Source organism: Onychomys torridus, chromosome 6, assembly GCF_903995425.1.
Source record: "Onychomys torridus chromosome 6, mOncTor1.1, whole genome shotgun sequence".
Lineage (NCBI taxonomy): Eukaryota > Metazoa > Chordata > Mammalia > Rodentia > Cricetidae > Onychomys > Onychomys torridus.
In genome coordinates, this window is record NC_050448.1 from 108,809,888 (window position 1) to 108,835,902 (window position 26,015).

Consider the following 26,015-nt stretch of genomic DNA (forward strand, 5'->3'; position numbering starts at 1 on the left):
AACAAAAGGCATGTTTAAAAATACCATTTGTATAAAAGTAAAACAAACCCACAAAAAGGAACACAAACCAATGCAGAGTGTTAAGTGAGAAAGGACTTCCTAAGTGCTTCTAAGGCAGTAAGGGCTAATTAAGTACTTAACGCCTTGTAACTAAGAACTCACAACTGGTTCTTAGTACTCAGAACTTTGGTACTGCAATTTTCCAACTCAAGATTAAAAGATAGTAACCTATTTCCAGAAATCTAATCTTTAACCACCACTTTAAACATGGTTTTATGGCACTGTTGTTATTTAAAAAGCCCCATGAGTTGGAGAAAGTAGTTGTTTTTCCTATTAAAAAATTTTCCTGCTTATATTGCCTCCCCTAAAGATAATGGTTAAAATAGGGCTGGGGATTTAGCTCAGTGCAAGGCCCTGGGTTCTATCCTCAGCTAAAAAAAAAAAGGCAGTTTAAATAGATCAAGGCTGGACATGGTGATGCATGCCTTGAATCCCAGCACTTAGCTGATCTAAGTAGTGAGTTAGACAGGCAAGGTTGGGAGACCCTGTGTCAAAAACCAAACCAAACAACAACTAGGCTAGGGAGATGAATCAAGCCAAATTCCCAGTGCCCTGTGGTGACTCACAACTGTAGTCCTATGGTATCCAATGCCCTCTTCTGGTGTGCAGACAAAATTCCACTATATACAAACAAATCGTTAAAATGGTCTAAAATACATTTATACTTAAGATCTGATGATTAAGGGAAAAATGAGAACAAATTCAGTGGGTATTTTGGGAGGTGGGTGGTGGATTCAAGTTTTAAGTTTTTGCTTTGCATGACAGAAGTGTCTGTGAAGACAAAAAAAAGTTTTTATGAGCCTTTACAATTTGCTCCCAGACAAACTCCAGCTTTAAGCAGGAAGAAACTCTCAAATATGAAGATAATTAGCTAATTCTGGAAGACACCGCGTGCTTCAGTATGTTACTGGCACTTACCTACACATTTGCATGATGGGAAATCATATTGAGTCTTGATAGGTATTTCTGAAAGATTGTTGAGAGCATTGCCAACAGTTCTTTTGGTTGGTGTGTCATCTGCAGCTGGGGGATGGCTCTCAGATTCTGCAGCTTCGGTTTTTATGGGACAAACTGTGATGGTGGCCGGTGGCTCGCCTTTGATTTGTTTTTGTGGTTTGAGAGTCAGAGTCAGGGACGCGTTGTCAAACAATGAGTGGATCTGAAACTGCTTCAGATTCTGTTCCATGGTCTCAAGGATGCTCTTGCGCACCCCATGATCACAGCATGCTGGGGAAGTCTCTAGCTTTATCCTTTTGGACATTTTTTCTTCGGGTGCCAACACGGGGCGTTTACAGGAAGAGGGTTTGGATCCAGGCTCAGTCTTGACTGGCCTGTGCATCTGATTATGACACGAGTCAGCCTGGGGTTGCTGTGTTTGTTGCTGGTCTTGCTTCTGTAAGAGGAGCAATCTTAGGGCAGCATGCTTGTGAATGTCCCTCTGAGGAGGGATCTGCACCTGACTTACTCCTTGCTTGGACACAGGGAGTGCCTTTGCTTGAGTATGCCCCAAGTACCTCTGCAGAGCAAGTTCAGCTATCTTCGCTCTCTCTGTCTCTTGGCTTTTGCCTTGAAATCCCTGCAGAGCCAGGATTTGTGAAGGCTTCTGTTCTTGTTCGGGAAAGCACCTGTGATGAATGTCCTGATTTGGGGTCACATAATTTGGAAAGTATTGCATGTTTTGCAGGTTTGGGGTCTTACTTCCTGCAATGAGTCCAGGATGTTCAGGAACCGGGTGTGTATCATTTGAACAGGGAGTCTGTAACTTGCTTATATTTGATTTTAAGATCTTCACATAAGGAGAACTTTTACTATTCATATTCTGTACTTGCTCCAACCCCCCTTGGGTATTGTTATGAGTTTGGAAATTACTTGATTTTGAATACTGGTTGTCACCACTATAGCAGCATTCTTCCACTTTAATCTGGCTGGCACATGATTTTTCTCTTTGCCTATCACCACTACCTTGGAGATGAGAGAAAGTCTGAGGCATCTGTTCTTCAGTCTTCCTCTGTAACTGCTGCTGCTGCTGGCAGCTTTGCCGGAGAGTTGAGTTCTGGGAGGCTTGTGTTTGTGCTGCCTGCTTATGAGGCTTATGTTGGAAAAAGCTTGAAAATGGTTCAGTCTCTGTGGCCTGTTGATTCAAGTGCTCAGTGGAGGGATTCGCTCTTTGCTGGAAATGAAAGAGAGGAGCACGTGGGGCCTGCACGTGAGTGCCAGGAGAGGGATGATCTGCCTTGGAGATGCACTCCTGGTATGAAGTTGGCTGGAACTGTAGCTGTTGGTCCCCCATACCAGGAGAGTGTTCTTGATTCATCTCCACTTGGTACATTTGTGACTTCTGCTCTGGCTGAGCAGTTTTCTGGATGCAAGGTAGACTTGCAAATCCTCCTGGCATGTTTAAATTTCTAGTGCACTGTTTAGAGGGCATCTGATTGGAAGGGCTGGCCTGATAGCGAAGGACTGATTGAGACGCTGCATCCTTATATTTATGTGGCTGACGGTACACTTCAAGAAAATGAGAGGTCTTCAGTTCAATCCATCCAGGTTTCAGATAGCGCTGGGCTGCCAGCACTGAATCGTGTGTTTGTCCCCTGTTGCCATCCTTCAGAATCTCTCGTTCCCTGTGTCCCAGAAGATGATGAAGGTTGTGCTCTTGTAAGTCTCCACTGTGGCCATGATTTGGTGGGCAATACTTGAGAGATTCTGACATTGCTCTTGTCTGTTCAGAGCGCACTGAGACACCATTATTCGGAAGCATCACTGAGGGGTTGCATGTATGAACAGACAGATTGGGACTCTGGCAAGATGATGATGCTTTAGGTTGATGTTCTATTTTCCCTTCCCTTAAGGGAGGTGCACTACTTAAGGGATGGTGGTGGTCTTCTTCCAAAGCCCTATCATTCAGAGTGCCTTTTCCTTCCGCAGGAAGCTGAAGACCAACAGGAGGGGGAGAGAGAAGCAGTTGTAATGGTGGAGTCGTGGTAGTGGCAGACGTGGAGTCTTTAGTGAACACTGAGCTTTGCCTGAAGTAAGCACCATTGGTTTCCTTTTGCTTTAAATACTGTTCAGAGCTGCCATGAGAAGTTTGCAAACCACTGTTGGAACTGGAACAGAATTCTTCAGCAAATAACTTCAGGTTTCCTTGGATGTTTCTGCTTTCCGCAGGAGATGGACCTATCTCCAAAACTGATTTTTGTTGGTGTTCTGGTTTCTGGAGGGGACAGGTACCTAGCACTCCAGCTGGTTTGCTGGTAGTATCAGCATCACAGGCCTCAGTCACCATGGCAGCTGGCTCCAGAGGCAGCTGGGAGCTTGAGGTCTGTGGGGAAGTGATCTGCTCTGAGGTATGCGATGGTTGCGTGATCTCACAAGACAACTCATTAGTAGCCCGACTGTTCAGGGCATCTACATGAGATGTGGTATTCTGCACTGTAATGGAAACACAATCTGGACAAGACTGAGATGCTGTTTTTTCCAGGAGTTCACCGTGTGTGTTTTCCACAGAAGGGGCAGAAACTGTAGCACCATTAGGCATTAGCACAGCCTTGTTTTTAAGTAAAGGGTTCCTGCCATTTTCCCTTTCCTGATTCTTGAGAATCCATAACTCTGTGTTTTCAACTCCATTGCAGCTACAAGTAAGGGCACTATCGATGGCTACACCTGCACTTTCCTGAACTACAGAGGGCACGGCTTCTCTGTTCTCACTCAGACTGGAGACATTTGGCTGGTGGCTGCTTTCCCCTGGGTTTCTTTCTTCACTTTCCCCGAAGTTATTACCTTCTCCCTTAGCTTTTTGGTCTAGTTTCAATTTCTTGTTCAGATGGAGCCCGGAGAGAGATGGTTCACTGACAGTGCATTGTAGGCCTCTCTTTAGCAAGCACCTGGAATACCCTCTGCCTTCGTGTACGAAGTCTGGACTCCTACAAGTGATCGGACTGCCTTTCATGTGGGGTGTTCCATAACAGCTTTCGGAAGACTGCCACTTGACGTCTGCATTGACTTGTTCTGGATGAAGTCTCTCTGCTAACGGGCTTCCAGTCTGGAGCTGAGGTTCGGTTTGGCAACCGGGAGAAGGTGATGGTATCAGGAATGGATTCAGTCTGTTGCCCTCAGGATGGGTGGTTCTGTCCTGTTCCATCAGGCTTGCTTCGGGGCCATCCACAAGGCTGCCCTTTGAATTAATCCTACAGAACACAGACACAGAAATTGAAAAGCCTTTTGTTTGGGGATTTAGCTCAGTTGTAGAGCGCTCGCCTAGCAAGCGCAAGGCCCTGGGTTCAATCCTCAGCTCAAAAAAAAAAAAAAAAAAGGAAATTGAAAAGGCACTACAACAACACCAATGCCTACATATATCAACTAGATGCTCATTTTCATGTTTTAGCCAACAGCTACGTTTATTTATAAGTAGTATCAGAGAAAAACTATTTTCTCCAGCAGTTATTTGTCCAATCTCTCACTGAGCTGTCATTTCTGCTTCCCTATATATTATTCCTTGAATCATCTATATTAAACTTCACTCAGTTCCATTATCTCATAATCCCTGTAACAATTCTTTGAAACTGGACCCTCCCTCAAGTTCTTCAAGGCTGCCTCCAATTTGTTATCAAAGATCAAAAAGAACGTTCTAAAATCTAACTAATTCCAGTATCTTCTCTCCTCATCATACCTGGTTAGTTCTGCCTGACATGTATCAGTGGTTTTCAAATTCCTTCATTTTAGCAGGGAGGGACATCACATCTCATTTCAGAATTGTCAAATATACCACATGGGGATGCGGTGAAAAGATGCAGCTTTAAGATACCCATTTGGCTATGGACTGAAGTCAGTGCAAGGTGATATGTGCAGCATGCAGGAGCTCTCCCCAGCTTCAACAGTTTGAAACACACACACACACAAACACGCACACACACATGACCACCTCCAAGCATACCACTTCTAGGTGAATTTAACAAGGATAGGTGCTCACTTTAATAGATTCCCAGTCTAGGGCAGGCGACTCAGCGGGTTAAGGGCACTCAGTCACTAAGCTGATGACTTGAGTTTAATTTCCAGCACCCAGGTGAGGAGTGAAGTCCTACAAACTGCCCCCTGACTTTACACCTGTGGCACACACATGGTGGGGGGGGGGGGCAGAACTGTTTTCTATCTAGACCAAACAATGTTGTATTAGATTAGCAGTTACTCTTTAGACAAGACAAATGGCACAGAGGGAAAAATAAGATAGAAATGCTGAAAAGCAAAACTACAATTATTTATTATTAGGCTTAGCAGGACACAGTTGCTCACATGTTTAACCCCACATAGGTAGGGGGGGTGGATAAGTCGAAGTTTGCAGGAGTTCCAGGACAGCCAAGGCTGTATGTATACTGAGACTGTCTCAAAAAGATAATATATTATCACTGGTCAATGAGAAGAACCAGCTTAAAATGCTGTCGTTGCTTCTAAAGATTTAATAAAGTAGTTCCCCAAATGCAATTATAGCCTCAAAACATAAAGGCAACCCGAAGCTTTTTGGCAATAAAATACTGCAGTTGTAGCAGAACAAGTAAACTGAAAAGGCTCTCTATGTATGTGCAATAAGATTGCCATAGGAAAGAGTTCAGTCCCCAGCACATTAACCCAGAAAGAAAGGCAGGAAATACAACAAGGAAAAACTCTAGTATGTCCCCCACTAGCGTTCACCTAGAGCCTCCGTCTGCAAACATAGAAAGATGCCTTACTTGTTTCAACAATGGCTGTCCCGGTGGAAATGCAAATTTGTACAACCACTGTGGAAGTCAGAATCGTGGTTTCTTGGAAAATTGGGAATCGAACTACCTCAAGACCCAGCCATACCACCCTTGGGCATATACCCAAGGAATGCTCAATCATACCACAAAGATACATGCTCAACTATGGTCATAGCAGCACTATTTGTAATAGCCAGAACCTGGAAACAACCCAGATTCCCGTCAACTGAAGAATGGATAAAGAAAATATGGTACATATACACAATCGAGTACTACTCAGCAGACAAAAACAATGACAGCATGAGGTTTGCAGGCAAATGGATGTAACTAGAAAATATCATCCTGAATGAGGTAACCCAAACCCAGAAGGACAAACATGGTATGTACTCACTCATAAGTGGATACTAAATATAAAACAAAGAACAATCAGACTGCAACCCACAGAACCTGGGAGGCTACATAGCAGGGGAGACCCTAGGATGACTGTGGATAGAAAAAATAAAAATGGGGGGAAATGGCTGTTTCAACAATTTACAGATCTTATTGATGAACTCTGATTTCTAACTTTTTGCTGCAAAAGAAAAAAGAATGCTTCGACATACACAAAACCTGAGTAACAAATATATAAATGGACGGAAAAGTAGCTGAAGAACAGCAGTGAGAAGGGAATTGCTTTAACTGTCTTTTTATACTTTTAAGTGTGCATTACTTAATAAAATTCAAATTGAAAGATTTTTCTCACTGCAAAGAAAAATGGTATCTTTTCTTTTGTTTCAAATGACAGCTGAGGGTTGGGGATCTAGCTCAGTGATAGAGCACTTGCCTAGCAAGCACATGGCCCTGGGTTCCGTCCTCAGCATGGCCGAAAAAGAAAGAAAGAAAGAAAAGACAGCTGAAATTGACATCACCTAACATGGACACATGGTCACATTCCACTCCTTCCCCTTGCTATATGACTACGCTAAGTTGAAATGTGCCATAAGAAAAGAACCACTGGATTTCAAGCCTCTCTGAAAAAGAATGTAAAGATCTCATTTTTTGTGTGTGTGTGAAATATCCATTATGAGCTAGGGATGTAGCTTATCTGGTCGGGTGCTTGTCTGGCATGTACAAAGTCCTGGCTGGCTTCGTTCAGTACCCAGCACCACATTAACCCAGGCTGATGGCAGGTAACAAATAGTCCAGAGGATGAGAGCAGGGTAATCAAGGTCACGGTTGTCTTCAGCTACATAGCGGATTTAAAACCAAAATGTCTCAAAACATTAAAATAATAAATTATGTTGGATGATAGTAAACAGAACCAATTTTCCCTTTTGGGGAAATTTCCAATTTCCACATCATGTATTACATCCTTTTTCTTTTGGGTTGTTCTGGGAGGGAGGGAGGGAGGGAGGGAGGGAGGGAAGGGAGAAGAAAAGAAAAGATGTACTCTTGGCAACTGTACAACCAATCCACACATACAGCAAGCAAATGGTATTTACAGCTACATATGTGTACATTTCTGATGGTCAAAAGCTTTGAAACTCTGAATACAGTGTTGTCCTAATTTTACAGCTATGAATTGAAGTATTTTAAACATTCGATATATGACATAATCTACTCCATGTAATTTTGGGTCATTCTTTAAAGTGTCAGGGTAAAAACTATAATAGATGAAGCTCAAAAACCTTTTAAACATAATAGTACCTCCAAAGAAATAACGTAGCAAAGTGAAATTCATATTAATATGAAGGTTTAAACACAACAGCAGTTTTAAGCACCAAACTAAACTAAGTACTCTGTGACAAGAATTCATTTCCTGGGTAAAGCCAGTAGCTGTGGAAAGGTGATAAATAGTTCAAGGAAACAACTCCCATGTCAGAGGTTAAAAAAGGAAATATTTCCTTTGGCTTTACTAAGTCCTAAACCACACTTATTGTCTGAATACTCAGAATATTATAGATCCTATCTACACCCATTTGTACAGTCCTTTCAATTTTGTAGGTTTGGGAAGTATTTGTATCAGAGAGAATGAAGAAGCCTCCATGCTGCAGCTGTCAGGCTTTTTTTGTTGTTTTTTTTTTTAAAGCTGACAAAGTCATGGTTAAGACAATCTTTGGGTTGTATGAGATATTTACCTAAAAATAAGTTAAGATGTTAAGTTATTTTTCAAACTGTAAAACAAGGAGCCATTATTTTAAATCTATAAACTTTTGCTGGAGTTATTTTTGCATGATTTACCTCAGTCCACTTCCTATTGCTAATAGCACAGGGTTGGGCAGGTTAGAGGCTTATTTTGGCTCTTCCTTCTCAAGTGGAACAGCTTGCCTGCTGTTCTTGTCTGGAGGTAGTGCAGGGCATGATGTCAACAAGGCAGGAACTGTGTCGTGTGTGCTGGTCTCTCCCTCTTTGTTATGAAGCTTCCTATCCCCAAAGACCTGGGCTGGACCCTGGAACCCCTGCAGGTTGCCATTTGACCCACACTGCCATCATGGGGCCCCCACCCCATGATCCCAATTTTAATCACCTCTGAATAGCCTACCTCTAACTACCAAGTGTACCCTCTCAGTTACCCAGTGAGGATTAAATTTCAATATGTTTACAGGAAAACTCATTTCCTTCCTCTGTTGAAAATAACAGATATAGATTTTATTTATTCTTATCTGCTCTTAAGTTCATGGCCAGAAATAGAAATACCTAATTTGAGATTAGACACTTCTAAAGTAATGCAATTACTGGAGATTTGTAGATGGCAACCATTTATTTATATTATAGTTTGCTCCATGAAGAAATTTTTCATTTAGACTGAGAAGCAATGCCATCATCATCCTCACTATTATTTTGAGACAAGAGCTCACTCTGGAGCCCATGCTGGCAATCATATCCAGCTTGAGCAGCAATTTTGTAAGAGGGATTAGGCGATGTCACTCATGAGGACATTATTAGCCAATCAAAATTAGGATGCTATTTTTTTTTCTTCCTTTTTCCAGAGATGAGGACAGAACCCATGGCCTCACACTTGCTAGGCAAGTGCTCTACCACTGTGCTAAATCCCCAACCCCTACGGTGCTATTTTCAAACACATGAAGTTTATATAAGAGCATAGGCCAAATGTCCTTTGGGAACCTGCAGGCCTGGCTGGCTAAGCTTCCCAGGGTTGCTTTACATGACACCTCATATTTTAACATTACACTTAAAAGAAAAAAAATCAACCTATCTCTGAGAGTTGCATTTAGGAGTCATAGCTATTGAAATCCACCAATTTCTGTTAAGAATACCTAGGGCTACTGAAAAATTATCAACTATTAGTTTATTTGGAAATAAAATCCAGGTTCCCTGAGCTTAGCATATGTATATACTTAGATAGCCATTCTGGACAATGGCATTTCACCTTTGAAAGACATTCAAATGACATTCAAATGAGGGAGAGCACAAGGTATTAATTAATAGTCCAAATGATGTATGAAGCATTTCAGAGTACCAGAAAGGACTTCATTGTTTGCCAGTTTTCCAGATGTGAATACCGAGAAACCACCTGCACTTACCTGCACTTATGTTTGATAATAGTAGCTCCTACTGGGACCCTGCAGAAGTACTTCTAACTCTCTGCAGCCCTTCCCATCACATAGCATGAAAATGCATGATTTGGGGAGATTTTGTTTTGACCTTAAATTCTTATTTTGCCCTTATTTGGGCCTGTTTGCCTATTTAGTATTAATACTCTAAAGGCAGTTGATACATGTCTATAGACCTGTAGTTAACAGAATTATTTGTGGGCATTTACTTATCTTTAACCAGGGCCTCATTTCCTTAGGTGGTTTGAAATAAATATAAAATGCAAACACTTAAGATATGGCATGTGAGGTTCCTGTAGTCATTCTGATACTGTTGAACTCAAGATCCCCCTATCTCACTGAGTGCTAGGATTATGGGTGTGCACCACTGCGGTGGCTGCTGATTCCCTAAATTATGATGGCCCAGGTGTTAAGAGCACCAGCTGCTCTTCCAGAGGAGCTGGCTCCAATTACAGCACCCTCATAACACATCTCACAATTCAAGTTCCAGTGGGTCCAACTCCCTCACAGACATATATGCAGGCCAAACACAATACACAACAAATACTTTTTAATGTTTATCCTCACAATGCCCAGCTGCCTGAGGAACCAAAAGTAGTGGTTAAATATTAGCTACAATACAAATCCATCCTCTTTTGTTGTTGCAAGTTTAAGGGTAGAATTATACCGTAATTGAACATAAATACAGGAATGTGTAATAATCATTTTATGGCCATTCCCATTCCATGGTATTAGCTAATGTCACAGACTGACCATTGCTGACTATATCAGAAGTACAAGTTTGCAAAGCATGTTTATGCTGGGTGTAGTGGCACACCTTTAATCTTACCATTTGTCTATATAGAGTTCTAGGGCAGCCAGGAATAGAGAGACCCTGTCTCAAAAAAAACAAAAAAATTATCTCCATTGGAAATACTGCTTTTTTGAGGGGTAGCTAGCCTTTTGGTTTCCTGAAGACAAGGCAGGTCTCAGCCATCACAACAGTTTTCCTATGAGTTTAATTTTGCGCTTTCTCCTGCTTGTGACAATCGTTAATTATAAATTCAAGTCACATTGACAGCATCTGTGAAACAATTACTACACGGAGGGCTGACTCTGCAGTCTAATCCATCATAATTATGACAGTCCTCTTTCAAGACACTATGATGCATGACTTAAAAATAGCACATTAGTGTGCAAATGGATCGGCATCTCATTTCACCAATGTGCATTTAGCGTTGTAATGTAGCTCCACACCATTTGACTCTTTCTGAATCACTCAGAGGGTAGCCATCTCTCACCATAGAAAACTGTAGATGATGCTCAAAATTTGGAGGGCTTTTTGTTTTCTTTTTGGCTTACTGGTTTAGTAGGTGATATGTATTTTCCAGCTCTACAAGGACATGTATACAATAAGGCAGTAATTTTTTCCTATCAATACTCCTTTCACTCTTTGTCCTAATCTCTCTCTCTCACACACACACACACACACACACACACACACACACACACACACACAATCACATGCATCCATCCTTCCTGGGGTGCCACAGTTTGGAGGGGAGGCTGTTGGGATTTTTAGGAATTCTCATTGGGACCATCTCATGCCGAGCTTTAGCAGTATAGATGATGAATTTTAATAATAGTGTTTGAGATTGTCTGCAAGAGGAAAATGCAGGGAGCGGTGTCACTAATAGTGAAGCAAGAGATCATCACTCCACTTCAGATTGCCACCTGTACTTGCAGTCTGTAAAAACTAACTGGGCTGGGAGGAAATGAAATCTAGTTGGAATGTCACAAGCATATTTATAATCCATAAACTAAGAGTCAAATTGTTCAGGGCTGGAAAGATGGCTCAGAGGTTAAGAGCACTGACTGCTTTCTCAGAGGTCCCGAGTTCAATTCCCAGCAACCACATGGTGGCTGACAACCATCTGTAATGAGATCTGGTGCTCCCCTTTGGCCTGCAGGCATGCATACTGTATACATAATAAATAAATCTTTAAAAACAAAAGTCAACTTGTTCCTCTTCACTCCACTCCTCACTAGAGTCTAACTAGAAGCAGGTTATCTTTGCTTATTGGTTATTCTTCATGTAGTGCTTAAAATTGTCAACATAAAAAGTGAACATAGCTGGGCGCTAGTGGTGCACACCTTTAATCCCAGCACTCAAGAGGCAGAGCCAGGAGGATCTTTGTGAGTTCGAGGCCAGGCTGGTCTACAGATCGAGATCCAGGAAAGGCAAAGCGACAGAGAAACCCTGTCTCGAAAAACCAAAAAAAAAAAGTGATCATATTATATAATTTTGCTGATATTTATCTAGAATCAATCTTTCCAAAGGACAAGGAGACTCCCCACAGCTGAAAGAGGCTATGGAGTAGACTTTGTGGACAAAACTGAAATGGATACTGACACGGTAATAAACAGATAAAGGGGAGAAAGTTCTAATACCAGGGACATCCTATCTGAAGGATTGTTTCTGAGACAGAGACTGGATTTGGATGCCTATAACTCTCAGAGGACATCCAATAGCTAACAAGGTCAGTCACAAATGCAGGAGCCCCGAAATTTGCCTCCTGGTTTACACAAGGAGCTCTAAGTGCCTTTCTATTCTCCCTTAAGTCTGCCCTATCTCATAGTCAATGTGAGACAATGATTCTCTAAATGCTGGAGTTAAAGCCAGCAGATATTGGGGCTGAGGTAAAAGCTTGAAAGGGAGTTTAAAACATTATGAAATGTCAAGTCAGAATGGAGGAAAAACCATTGTGGTGTATTTATGGGACAAGTAGACATTTATAGCTCAGGTAAATCCAATACAATGGTTTCTATTAGTACAGCATTAGAACTCTGTATTTTATAATCATTCAGTATTTTTAAGCAATGACAGAATTATCCTGGTAGTCATTCTTTCTTCAATGACAAATATTTATTGATCAGATTCCTTTGTCCAGGTACTGTTATAGCCACCAATACATCAGTGAATCAAGGACACAAATCATAAACTCAGTTGAGAGAGTCCTGGAAGGGGGCAATAGGGGATTTTACGCAGACTTAAGTATTTCAGGAAAGGGTTACAGGTGGCATTATTAAATACTATGTACTTAGAAAGGAGTATCATTGATATAGTGAAATTTGAGGCAAATGACAATAAATTTTTAATTAACCAGGATGTTAAATCAATACACCGATTCTTAATATAGGTACCATCTCTTTCTTACCTTCCTAAGTCAAAGAAGGAATAAAATAAGGAAGGGGGAGCTTGTTTTGGTGGCATCTATCAGGTGATGGCAGGATGGCTGTGCTCAGCTACATAGCCGACTTGAGATGAGTAGGCTACATGAAATCTTCAAACACAAAACTAAAACTTAAAATCAATATAAGAAAAGCAAAATACATGAACAAAAATGTAGAAAGTATTTGAGTTAACTGAATTATCATGTCCAAAGTGAGCTTCACTTTAAATAAACGTGAAACAAAAAAATACCTCCTTTACTGAAAACTTTATAGTGAATAGTTGTAACATGAATTTGGGGAATTACATGCTATCATACTCATGAAATCTGCTCTGTCTCAAAGATATTCTGCTTGCTACACTGCCTCAGATGACATGCCATTTGGGTCTCTGAGAAGTTTTGTCCAAACTTGAACAGCTCCATCCCCATACTGATTTCATCTTAATTGGTTGCCATCAGTGACAATCTAGTCATTTTTCTTCTTCCTGTCTTGGAAATGACTACCATGCATTCATTAAGGCTAGCGAGGGACTCGAGAACAAGAGGGACATTCTTAAGGATCAGTAAGAGATGTCAATGAATGCACTGCCCACCATGGGCCATCAGTTCAATACTTCACTATGTGCCATTCCTAAGGAAGCCAGGCAAAACAGCTTAGCCATAGTACACGCTTAAAACCCTAACATTCCAATGAGGCAGAGGATGAAGAAGTTCAAGGTCAGACTAGACTGACCGTTCTCATGTTAGTCTATTAAGAGAATTGAGTGGTGGCGCACGCCTGTAATCCCAGCACTTGGGAGGCAGAGGCAGGTGGATCTCTGTGAGTTTGAGGCCAGCCTGGGCTACAGAGTGAGTTCCAGGAAAAAGGCACAAAACTACAGAGAAACTGTCTCAAAAAACCAACCAAACAAACAAAAAAAATCCTCTAGTAGGGCTGGAGAAATAAATGGCTCAGAGGTTGAGAACTGGCTGCTCTTCCAGGACCCGGGTTCAATTCCCAGCACCATATGGCAGCTCACAACTGTCTGTAACTCCAGTTCCAGGGCATCAGACACCCTCACACCAATGCACATAAAGTTAAAAAAATTTTTTTTGAAAGAAAAATCCTCCCAGTAAGCATAGGAAAGATCTTGGGTAACCACATATCCAGAACTAGGTTCCCTACCCACTTAAAGACAACTCACTTGAAAGGTCTGATAAACAGTTTAAGATTATGTAGTTATGATACCCTTTAGATGGTATCAAAATACAAACAGACTTGTCTGTGTATCCTACATATTGGATATGTAGCTTAGATGCAAGATTGTAAAACATCCGAAGCGAACTTCTGCCCTCTGTGGTTCTCCGATTGTGCTGTAAGCCTGTATTTAAGACATCCTCCCTCCTTCAATAAACGGCATTCAAATAAAAAAGAAATTGAAGACAGCGATGTTCTAAAACAGGAAGTGGTGATGGTGCCATGGGCCTATGAGGATGCAGGACTAAAGTCTATCAAATTATGCAAACAGGAAAATTGTATACTGTGTGAATCTTCTGTCAATAAAGATCTTATCTAAAAAAATACAAACAGAAAAAAAGGTGGACTAAGGAAGCAGGTGAGGTGGGCAGATCTGAAGCAAGCCTGGGCTATAGAGCTAGTTCCAGGACATTCAGGGCTACACAAAAGAACCTTGTCTCAAAACACACACACACCACACACACAGAAAAACAATACTTAATATGGGAAATAAAATGTTTTAAAATACAATTATAGTTCTCTGAAATTTGTAGTGTTAGTGTAATTATCTGCTGGAGCTTCATTGAAATACAGGTCTAAGGGGGGTCTGGGGGTGGGGGTGGGGTGGGAGTGGCACACGCCTTTAACCCCAGCACTCGGGAGGCAGAGCCAGCCAGATCTCTGTAAGTTCAAGGCCAGCCTGGGCTACAGAGTTCCAGGAAAGTCGCAAAGCTACAGAGAAACCCTGTCTGGAAAAACAAAAAAACAAAAAAACAAAAAAACAAAAAAAAAGAAAGAAAGAAAGAAAGAAACAGGTAAAGAGTGATTTTTTAAAGAGTGTGGGTTGGAATAGTTGACAAAGGAAGAGGGATATGAAACAAGGAAATGCAGATGACCAGATGATCAATTGGCTGTCTGTCTGTATCTGTACTCTCTAGGGAGAACTGGAATTGACTGGTGAGTGCAATCCCTAAGCAAACAGATTCCCCTATGAAGCAAGGGAGTTTGCAACAGTATCATGGACAGCCGAACAGTGAGCTGGTTCCGAAAAATCTACCTCCCAAAAAGTTAATCTAAGTACAAAGGAAAATAAGTAAGAACTATTAAATTCTTCATCATCTTAAACACTTCCATTGGGTTTGATTAAAATAATTTCCCTCAATCCAGACCACAATAGGACATCCAATCCCCTAGAACAAGAGTTACAGATGGTTGTAGCCACATGTGCTGAGAGAAGCAGCCAGTGAGCGTTCTGAAGCACCTCCCACAGGCACAGGTGGGGCATTTATAGAACAGTCTACAAAACCAACATCCCATGGAATAGCATACATTATAACCCTAATTTAGATGAATAATTCAGTCAGTTTTAATTGGTGTAGTCCTGCCTGGCCTGGAATTTGCTATCTAGACTGCACTGGCTGGCCTCAAACTAGAGACCTGTTTGCCTCAGATTGGCTGGGATTAAAAGGTTGACTTCGCTGTAGCTCAGGATGATCTGGAACTTACTATATAGCCCATGCTAGCCTTGAACTGGGAACAGACAGGATCCACCAAACCTGGTTTAAATACATCCCTCCTGAGGTGCTACATCCCTCCTGAGGTGCTGAGAATCTATGGAGAAGGGGAATTAAATTGTGACCACTAAACTTAGATGGAGATGTACCTGCGGACGCTTTAATGTTAAACTGTGGGAGAAAGTGTCATGGCTTTTATTTATACTGGTGTTCTAATGCATTCATTCAATTGTCTTTCCTTTAACTCAGTATTTCTCTCTCTCTCTCTCTCTCTCTCTCTCTCTCTCTCTCTGTGAAGGGATACAAATCGGTCAAATTTTTACACATAAACTTTTGAAATACTGACTTTTTGTTGGTTTTTTTTTTTTTTATTAGATAGGGCTATGTAGAAAGAGCAGGCTCTGGGAAGGTTACCACACAAAGAAAATTAACACATTTTTGGCTTTTATTTCATTAATTTTGTTGTCTGTTTTGAGACAGTGTTTCTGTGTAGCCCTAGCTGTCTTAGAACTTCCTTTGTAGACTAGGCTGGTCTTGGTTTCGGTCCTCAGCTCTGAACACACACACACACACACACACACACACACACACACACACACACACACACACGCACAGAGTCTAACTTCAGATGACGACCACATGACTAACAATCTCATTAATATTTAAAAGTACCACCCAGATAATTTAGTAGAAATTGCAACTCACTGAACTTGAGCTTCAGTAATAAACATAGGCCAATCAACGTTTAAAACCTTCCATTAGTTTCCTGATATGGGTTGGTAGGTAGTCATGAGACTGAAGGGAAGAACATCATTGGAGAACATTGGAGGAAAATTAGACATTACAATGTCTCATGGTGTACTTCATGAACAGCAAGTATCATCATATCCCATGCATCACTATACAAGGCAGACTTATGGTATACACACATCCTCACTGGTTCAACTTAATTGTGTATTGAACTGTTAAGTACAGTAAAAAAAAAAAAGTTTGTAACTGGATGGTGGTGATGCACGCCTTTAATCCCAGCACTCAGGAGGCAAAGGCAGATGGATCTGAGTTAGTTCAAGGACAGCCAGGGATACACAGAAAAACTCTGTCTCAAAAAAACCAAAACCAAAACAAATACCCCCCCCCCCCCCACACACACACTGTGGTCTGCTTTCTCCTAATTAGAAGTAAAGCTGTAGATCATGGTTAGTCATAGCATCAGACCCAAACAAAAACGGAGCCATAGATTCCCAGTAGTTGCTAAGTTTCCTGGCAAGTGTTATTGAATAGACAAGGGAATCATTTCAACATCTGCAACTAGCAAAAACGATTGTTTTAGCAGTTTTCTTTTGTAAATAAATGTGTAATTTCACTAGTCTATCATATTTCAACCAGAGGTTCACTGATCTGTAAAGACAGTTCAAAGCAAACCAAGGTGAGAAAGTTCATTATACTTAATAATGGGTAAGTTCATCTCCAAGCATCTGTCTAGACCAGTGGTTCTCAACCTTCCTAATGCTGAGACCCTTTAATACAGTCCCTCATGCTGTGTGTAGTGACCCAAACATAAAATTACATTACTGCTGTGACCCCTGTGACAGGCTCTTCTGACCCCACAGGGTTTCATCTATCATTGGTTCTATTCTGTGTTGAGAAGAACCTCCCCTGGCTTCTGTCTGAGACCCTCAATTATTCCACAAATAGAACAAAAGGAACATTGTCCAGTTTGTTCCATGTAAGCAATGTGTTATTACCTTGATATTCAAACCACATAAAGCCCCCAAAGAAAAGTTACAGACAATTTTCCTCTATGAACATGATGCAAAAGTTCTTAAGTGGTCCAGATTGCTGAGACAATCCTGTGGATGGTACATTATCATCCTCTAGCTTCATCCTTATAATTATCTCACACACAGAATTCAGTGCCCACTCACAACCATCATGACTGCAAGCTCCTTCAATATTAGCTACAATGAGTTCCAGGACAGCAAGGGCTACACAAAGAAACCTTGTCTCAGGAGAAAAAACAATAATTGTTTTTCATATGAAAGAAAAAACAATAAAACCTTAAAAAAAAAAAAAAAAACAGGATTTCACTAAGTAGCCATATCTGGCCTGAGAACTCAATGTAGACCAGACAAATCTGTCTACCTCCACCTGCTGGGAGAGGTGTGCCTGGCTATGCCTGAGGCTTAAGGAATTCTTTTCACCTACACTGTGGCCAAGGTGAGCCAGGTGTGGTAGGGCACACCTTTAATCCCAACCCTTGGGAAAGCAGTGTCCATTAGCATCTCTAGAAGGCTAATCTGGCCTACATAGTTCAAGGCTAGTCAGGGTTATATAGTTAGTAAGATTTTTTCTTTTGAGCTGAGGATCGAACCCAAGGCCTTGTGCTTGTTAGGCAAGCACTCTGCCGCTGAGCTAAATCCCCAAACCCATAAGATCCTTTTTCAAAGAAACAGTGAGACAGAAAGACTATAAATAAACAAACTAGAGGGTCCATTTTTTATTCTGAATTTCCACTGTGAGAAACTATCCCAGCAAAGGTATTAATTTAGTATAATACACACAATTGATGGAAATGGCTCACATTAGCTGCAACCCAATTCATAGGGAGCAAATCTCTTGGCCTTACCATCAATCAAGATGACTATTGGATGTGAAGGAACAGAGACAGAAGACTCTACGCTTACTAGAGTATCTCAGCCTGCCTAAAGCAAGAAATTTCACGTTTCCTTCCTCTCTACAGAATACAGAAGCCTGCCATTGCTCTGAACAAATTCAAACTTCAACTATTGTTAATCAAAATGAATCCTGATGATGTAGCTCATAACAACCATGGTGAACAACAGGCTTTAGACTTCACCCAAACAAGCACACCATATATGAACCATCTATTTTTCAGAGCCAGGCATGGCAGCATAGACCTTTAACTCCAGCAATGAGAGTCAGAAATAGGCATCTGCTGTCTGTGGTCTGACTTGTGACCATCCTGGTCTACAGAGCAAGTCTAGAGAGAGCTAGTGCTACACAAGAGAAACCTTGTTTAAAAAGAAAAACAGAAGAACCTTAAAAAAAGGTTTTTTCCCTAGTTAAAATTTAATAGCTTTGCCCATTCATTATCTCCTGGATTCTAAAGGCTTGAATTTGAGATTGGATTTGCTAACAGTTGAACATTCAGTAGCCTTTGTTTTCATTGGTATCAAGTGTCCTGCTGTCTTTTGTTATAACAGGTCACCATGTCAAAAGTTCAGATAGACACCAAAACTCATGCTATATTACCCACAGGCTTTAGGATTCATTGGAAATGTTAATCACTGCCAGGAAGAGACTGCACATGCTCAGCAACTAAGACTACAAAGTGGCCAAATAAAAACACAGTACTTAGTTTTCTGAACTTATTTCATGGTAAAAATCAATCTAGTCTTTGTGCTCTTTATACCTAAAGACAAGAAAAAGTAACTAGAAAATTGAAAATAAGTGTGAGGGGAATCCCAGAGACTCCTAGTGAGGCTTTGGGTTTAGGGGAGTCCATCCATTTGAGTGTTTGCTAAGGGATTTTCTTACCATTTTACCACATTGCCTACCATTCCTATCATAGTAATAATGCATTTAAGAATACCACAAAGTCGTACTGGAGAAATGGCTCAGCGGTTAAGAGCACTGGCAGCTCTTCCAGGTCCTGAGTTCAATTCTCAGCAACCACAAGGTGGCTCACAAGCATCTATAATGTGATCTGGTGCCCTCTTCTGGCCTGCAGATATACATGCAGACAGAATACACTAAACATAATAAATCTTTAAAAATTCAGGGTTGGGGATTTAAGCTCAGTGGTAGAGCACTTGCCTAGCAAGCATAAGGCCCTTCCTCAGCTCAAGAAAAAAAAATTCAAATCTCTGTAAGTTCAAGGCCAGCCTGGTCTACAGAGTGAAAGGAAACTGTTTCCAAAGACAAATTCAAATTGAGGCAGGCATGGTTGAATACCTTTAATCCCAGCAATTTATGGTTGGGGATTTAGCTCAGTGGTAGAGTGCTTGCCTAGCAAGCACAAAACCCTGGGTTTGATCCTCAGCTCAAAATAAAAGTTTCATCACAGCAACTTGAATTGTAAAAAATTCAAATTCAGGCTTGGAGATTTAGCGCTTGCCTAGCAAGCACTAGGCCCTGGGTTTGATCCTCAGCTCAAAAAAAAATTCAAATTCAAGCCAGGCGGTGGTGGCGCACGCCTTTAATCCCAGCACTCGAAGCAGAGCCAGGCAGATCTGTGAGTTCAAGGCCAGCCTAGTCTGAGTGAGATCTAGAACAGGCACCAAAGCTACATAGAAACCCTAACTCAAACCAAAAATCAAATTCAAAAGCTTCCTAAAATAAGACCTAGCTTATTTGTGTTTGGGTCTATCTAGCTGGGTCTCATGTCATCCCTGCTGGCCTGGAACTCATTATGTAGACCAGGCTGTCTCTCAAATCTACCTACCTGCCTCTCTTCTACTTAAACAGCTGAGATTAAAGGTGTGCATCCCCATCACCCCTTCATGTCCCCTTATTCCTTTATCTTGCAAGTATGCTTTCTATTTTAAGTTTCTTTGAAAGCAGTATCCAACAATTGAGCCCTTTTCATGAGATCATTTTTGACACCTATGCATAAAAGCATAGAGTATATAGTATAAGCAGATACTTTAAAATGATTGAAGAGAAACAAAAATTCATAAATATATTCAATACTAGTACAAGCTTAGATCCAAAGTTTTTGAGATACCACACTGCTGAGTCCAACCATGAGCTCTTTTCTAAAGCTAGATAGGGATTGCTACTGAACACAAAGCTCTGCTGTCTTGGAAAACTTTTCAGTTTAGTTAAAAAAAAAAAAAAACCCTCACAGCCGACTGTGCAGTCAAAGGCCCCAGTCAGTGCAGAGCAGCTGAGGAGAACATGCAGATGCCCTGTGCAATCCCTGAGTCACAGTCACATGTGGAATACTAACCCAGACAGAGGGAAGCTGTCTTCCCTACAAGAGGCTCTGCACTGTACAGCTAGCAGGGAAGCTGGAGAAACCAAGGACTTCAAGCTCCAAGTAGGCAAAGGCAGCAAGTGTTCCATCCACCCACAACATGGCTGGAGCTGTCACCTCAGTGATTATTTATACTGGTAAGGCTCCCAGAAAGGTTCTTCCCCAGCTTGGTGGGCTGAAGCACCAAGAGAATATCATGCATAACCAAATTACAGACCTGGACGAGAAGCTTGGACACATTTGGAGGACAGAGTGAAGAGTGGAGAGGAAGAAAATAACCTCAAAAGTTTTCTGGTCATAATTTCTAAAGGCCCCTCTTCAGTGACTTTCTCAGCTACCTAGATTCTACTACACAGAGTAGTAGATGAATAGAGCAATCCTTCCTTTAGAATGTGAGCAGGGGAGAAAAAAAATCCAAAAATACCTGTGCTGCAAAAACAAAATCCAACTGCCTATTTCTCCCTTGCTCTCATACCACTGTGTGACCCAAGGGTGCATGAACATTTCTCCCCATTAACAAGCAACCAGGATGCAGACTGGAGGTGGTGCAATATGCCCTCTTTCTTACTCTTTGAGGCTCTTTTGATGTAGACCTGGCTGGCCTAGAATTCTCTAGTCAAAATTAACCTCTTTTAGCCTTCCAAGTGCCAGGATTACCAGAAGATGCCACAATGCCATCTTTGGTTCAATTACCACAACTTCTGCATCTGGGCGGATCATCAGGGCAAGAGCTCAGGCCTAAGACGGTCCCCTTTATCAGGTCCCCCATTAGATGCCATTGGAAGCCTTGGGCATTTTAACTATACAGGCTACAATCAGAACTTTCACAACCTTTTCCTTGGGTATTCTTGCAGAAGCAGCTCCCAAAGTTCAGGGCAGTGTGTTTCTTTTCCATGAAGGAGCTATCAGAAGGCTATGGAAGAATAGACATGAAGACTGAAATAAGATCAAGAAGGGGCTTGAAGTTTCTTACCTTCTTCAAGATACACACTTCACGGCCTTCCCGCTCTCGGCTGTGACGTGCTGGAGGACGCTGCTGTTTAGGGACTTACTTATAAGCCTTCCAACACAGCCAATGTTAATGGACTGGGTGGGGAAATCTAGGGAGGTTCCTTCTTTGGTATCTTGGGCATCTCCCACCTCCCTAAGGCATGGGTGGTAGTGATCACATTCCTCAAGAAAGTGCTGTTTCCATGACCTGCCTTTGGGGGAATCGACTCAACTTCCTTTTTTGTTGTTGTTGTTGTTTTCTGGTTTTGTTTGTTTTTCAAGACGGGGTTTCTCTGTATAACAGCCCTGGCTATTCTGGAACTCACTCTGTAGACCAGGCTGGCCTTGAACTCAGAGATCCACCTGCCTCTGCCTCTTGGGGTTAAAGGGTTTGCCGCCATCACCAGGCTAAACTCAACTTTCTAAGGCCTGCTTTGGGATGGAAGTTACAAGTCAGAAACCATATAAAACTGGCATACATATGTCCCATAATATCACAGGATGTAAGGCAAAATGAGATTTCAACCAAAATAAGGAAATAAATATATTATTCAACAGCAGAACATGTTTTGAAATTGTTGGTTAAACAGTGCTGCTGCTGTGCGGACGGAGCAAGAGTGCTGGAGTCACGAGCCACGTGTTGGTTAAGGTGGCTGGCTGCTGGCAGAGAGAGAGAACCAGTAAGCTAGCCATGTCCACCGGCACTAACAATTCCTGATAAGCCAGTGGGCATAACTGCACCCCTGTCCCTACTTGAGATTCAGAGCTACAGACATGGCTGCCATTCTCCAGTACCTGGACACGTTTTCCAAGTTTTGAAGGCTTGAATCTGTTTCCCCAGATTGTAATCCTGTTTAATCTCAAATAACTTTAATCTTTGTTTTTTTGTTTTGTTTTGCTTTTTTTTTTTTTTTTTTTTTGCTAAATTGACTTCATTCTAGGTCAACAAAGCTAAAGGGATTTTTGTTTCCTGTCCTGAGCAACTCTCTGTCAAAGAAGAAAGTGAAACTTTGGAATAAACACCTGAAAATGGTAGTGAGCACAGCACATCTCAAAATGCAGTAAATTTTAACTCAAGTCTTAAAATCCTTTTGTTCCCAGAGGAACCAAAATAAAATGTTGGTATTCAAATTCAATAGCTTAAGAGAGAACTAGGTGTGGTCACACACACACACACACACACACACACACACACACACACACATACACACAGGCCCGTGATCTTATCACTTGGGAGGTTCAGGCCAGGGAATCAGGAGTTGAGATATATCTTCAGATATAGTGTCCTAGCCCTAATCACATGAGATGCTAGCTACCTCAAATAAGAAAGGTGGGTGGGGATTTAGAGAGTGCTTGCGGGTGAGGCCCTGAGTTCCATCCTCAGCTCCAGGAGGGGGGGATGAGGACGAAAGGGGGGGGGGAGACAGAGAGTGGAGGAGGGAGAGAGAAGGAAAGAAATCGTGAAATTTGCACAGAACTAGAGAAGATCATATTCAGTGAGGTAACCCAGACCCAGAAAGCAGAAAGCCAACTGTCACATGCTCCAAATCTTCTTGAGAGTTGAGTACATCTCCTGGAGCAACTGCAGAAACCATTGCTGGAAAGTAAAAAGGGACCATTGAGGGTGGGAGAGCAATAGCAGGCTACATGTGATCTGCTCAGGGAAATGGGGAAGGGGGCTCTCATTAGGGAAGGAAGGAGATACATACAGACGAGAGGGGAAGGGAAAGTAACAGTAAGAATGCCTTAAGTCTCAAGGACTCATTCCATCAACTGCCTATTGCAGATAAATCCGCTACAAACCGAGGCTGAAGAGACGGCTGTTCTTGCAGAGGACCTGGCCCATTTCCCAGCACCCACCTGGCAGCTCACAACAGTCTTTAACTCCAGTTCTAGGGGGCCCAATACTCTCTCTGCCCTCTGTGGGCATCTGGCATGCTTATGGTACACATATGTACACGCTCACCAAACATTCATACATAAAAAAGCTGCTATAAACATATTTGTGCAGGTTTTTATGGGGATACAAAAATTTTTAGCTCATTTTGGTAAATATTCAAGATAAATACCAAGTTCTTGTTGTGTTTAAGTCTAAACCATCACCAAAATTTAAGGACAGTGTATTCTTTGGTCAAAAATTACAAAAGCCTTAGACACAAATAAAACATTCACTACAGGAACAGAAATTCTACAAGAAGACTATTACTGGCCTGATTAGAAAACTAAGGTAACACATGACATTTCCATATTTTGAGTAACTACCTTGTAAGTTAAGTCCTGAAATAATGAGTAAGCATTTCTAGAACCTTCATTGGACTGTGACTTTCTTCTAGAATACAAAGTGCTTCCATCAAGACTCTCATTTCTGCTTAAAATACCCCATGAGATCAATAGAGGCAGCTGATACTTCACTGGAAGAGGAAACTGAAACACAAGAACAGTGCAAATGACTTTCTCAGGCCCGCTCTATTTTAGTATTGTCTACTTGTTCTGACTGCAAAGGACACAGCACATGTGCACACAGAGTAATGTAAAACTGCTGCCCAGCTCTTGGTGAACTTAGGAATTGCCAAAGTTCTCGGCTGAATCCACGTTCTCTCACTCAGTCAGTCCCCTGTGGAACACAGGCCCCAGAGGCTATTCTGGAGAAGCTACAACAGGGTTCTGCTTCCATAGGTCAGCCAGTGTTCAGACCATGCTGTGAAAGGACAGAGCAGAAAGAAATGAACATAGAGCTCTTGAAAGCAGACAATCAGGGGTTGGGGATTTAGCTCAGTGGTAGAGTGCTTGCCTAGCAAGCACAAGGCCCTGGGTTTGGTCCTCAGCTAAAAAAAAAAAAAAAAAAAAAAAAAAAAAAAAAAAAAAAGCAGACAATCAAACTTTCCAAATATACTTCTGTTGTCCATTTACTCAACAGTTATATTTATTTTTAAAAAATTAACTAAAAAACTAGGGCCAGCAAGACAATCCAGGCAGTTGAACTCGATGAGTTCCATTCCCACCACACATGGTAGAGGGAGAGGACCAACTTCCAAAGGCAGTGTACAATGGAACACTCAATGCACAGACACACACACACACAAACACAGTAAAATAAATGTAACAAAACTTTAAAAAATTCAAACAACAACAAATGGACAGGAGGTTTAAAAAAATCATTTGTAGACTGGAGAAGACTGAATGAAATGATCTGTTGTGTCAAGTTTTCTTTTTTTAAATGCTGTGGTAGCCAGGTATGGTGGTGACTTATAGTCAAGCTACCTGGGAAGTTGAGGCAGAAGGATTACTAAGTCAGACGAGGCAACATAGTATGACCTCATGTCAGTAACAAGCAAACAACAAACTATCCCAAGATTCAAAGGACAAATTGATGAGGTTTGTTAGACAAATGACTACAGACTGCAGTTCATAGGAATGGTTGGTTTGTAAGGAAGAAACACTGAAATCTTCATCTTAAATCTAGGTGGAGATTAAAAACAGGAGTTACAGGAACCATGTCAAGAAAATCGGAGTTGTCTGTTTCTAGAGGGTCAATGATTTATTTATTTATTTATTTATTTTTTTTTTTTTTGAGACATGGTTTTTCCGTGTAGCTTTGCGCCTTTCCTGGAACTCACTGTGTAGCCCAGGTGGGCCTTGAACTCACAGAGATCCACTTGCCTCTGTCTTTCAAGCGCTGGGATTAAAGGCATGCGCCACCACCGCCCAGTGCGGGTCAATGATTTTATAGACCATTAAGCATTTTATTATTATTATTTTTAATTTTATAATTTAATTTTAAATATCAACCACGGATTCCCCTGTCCTCCCCCACCCTCCCTAATCCAACCCCCGCCTCCATTCCCATCTCCTCCAGGGCAAGCACTTCCCTGGGGGATTCAGTCCAGGCAGGTCCAGTCCCCTCATTAAGAAAACCAGGCACACAACCCAAAAAATAAACAGAAAATTAACACATCATTAAAAACAACCATTTCAGCTGGGAGGGATGGCACACGCCTTTAATCCCAGAACTCCTGAGGCAAAAGCAGGTGGATCTCTTTGAGTTCAAGGTTAGCTGGGTCTACAAAGAGAGTTCCTGTTACAAAGAAAAACCCTGTCTTGAAAATCAAACCAAACCAAACCAAAACGCAACAATTTCTTTTCAAACTACTGAAGCAAGAAAGATGACTTATTTAAATAAGGAACCTCCAATAAGTATTGGTAGAAGAAAAAAACCTAGAACTCGGGCTTATTTTCCTACAGGTAAGTTGCAGTATGTTAGCATTCACCTGGATATTTAATATATGGTTAAGAGACTCCTAGAAACTTACTTGGCTCATTTAATTTTTTTTTCCCAGAGCTGAGGATCGAACCCAGGGCCTTCTAGGCAAGCGCTCTACCACTGAGCTAAATCTCCAACCCCATATACATTTATTTTCCTTTCCAGATGGATTTTGTTTTTTGGTTTTGTTTTGTTTTGTTTTTCCAGACAGGGTTTCTCTGTATAGTTTTGTGCCTTTTCTGGAACTCACTTTGTAGACCAGGCTGGCCTCAAACTCAGAGATCCGACTGGCTTTTCCTCCTGTGCTGGTATTAAAGGTATGCTCCACCACTGCCTGGCTTCCTCGGCTCATTTCAAATCTTTCTTTGTGTGTGTGTGATTTTTTGTTTGTTTGTTTGTTTTTGGTTTTTGAGACAGAGTTTCTCTGTGTAGTTTTGGTGCCTGTCCTGGAACTCACTCTGCAGACCAGGCTGGCCTTGA

The 26,015-nt window shown here is 41.5% G+C and overlaps 1 protein-coding gene across 2 annotated transcripts in view; it reads right to left on the reverse strand.

Moving 5' to 3' along the window:
- Tet2 (tet methylcytosine dioxygenase 2) overlaps positions 1-26,015 on the reverse strand; it is a 77,581-nt gene that overhangs the window by 18,892 nt on the left and 32,674 nt on the right. For both annotated transcript variants that reach the window (XM_036190097.1, XM_036190096.1), the window contains one exon: positions 979-4,244. In XM_036190097.1, the coding sequence (XP_036045990.1) occupies positions 979-4,198 (3,220 nt within the window). In that variant the 5' untranslated portion in view covers positions 4,199-4,244. The remainder of the gene's footprint in view (positions 1-978; positions 4,245-26,015) is intronic.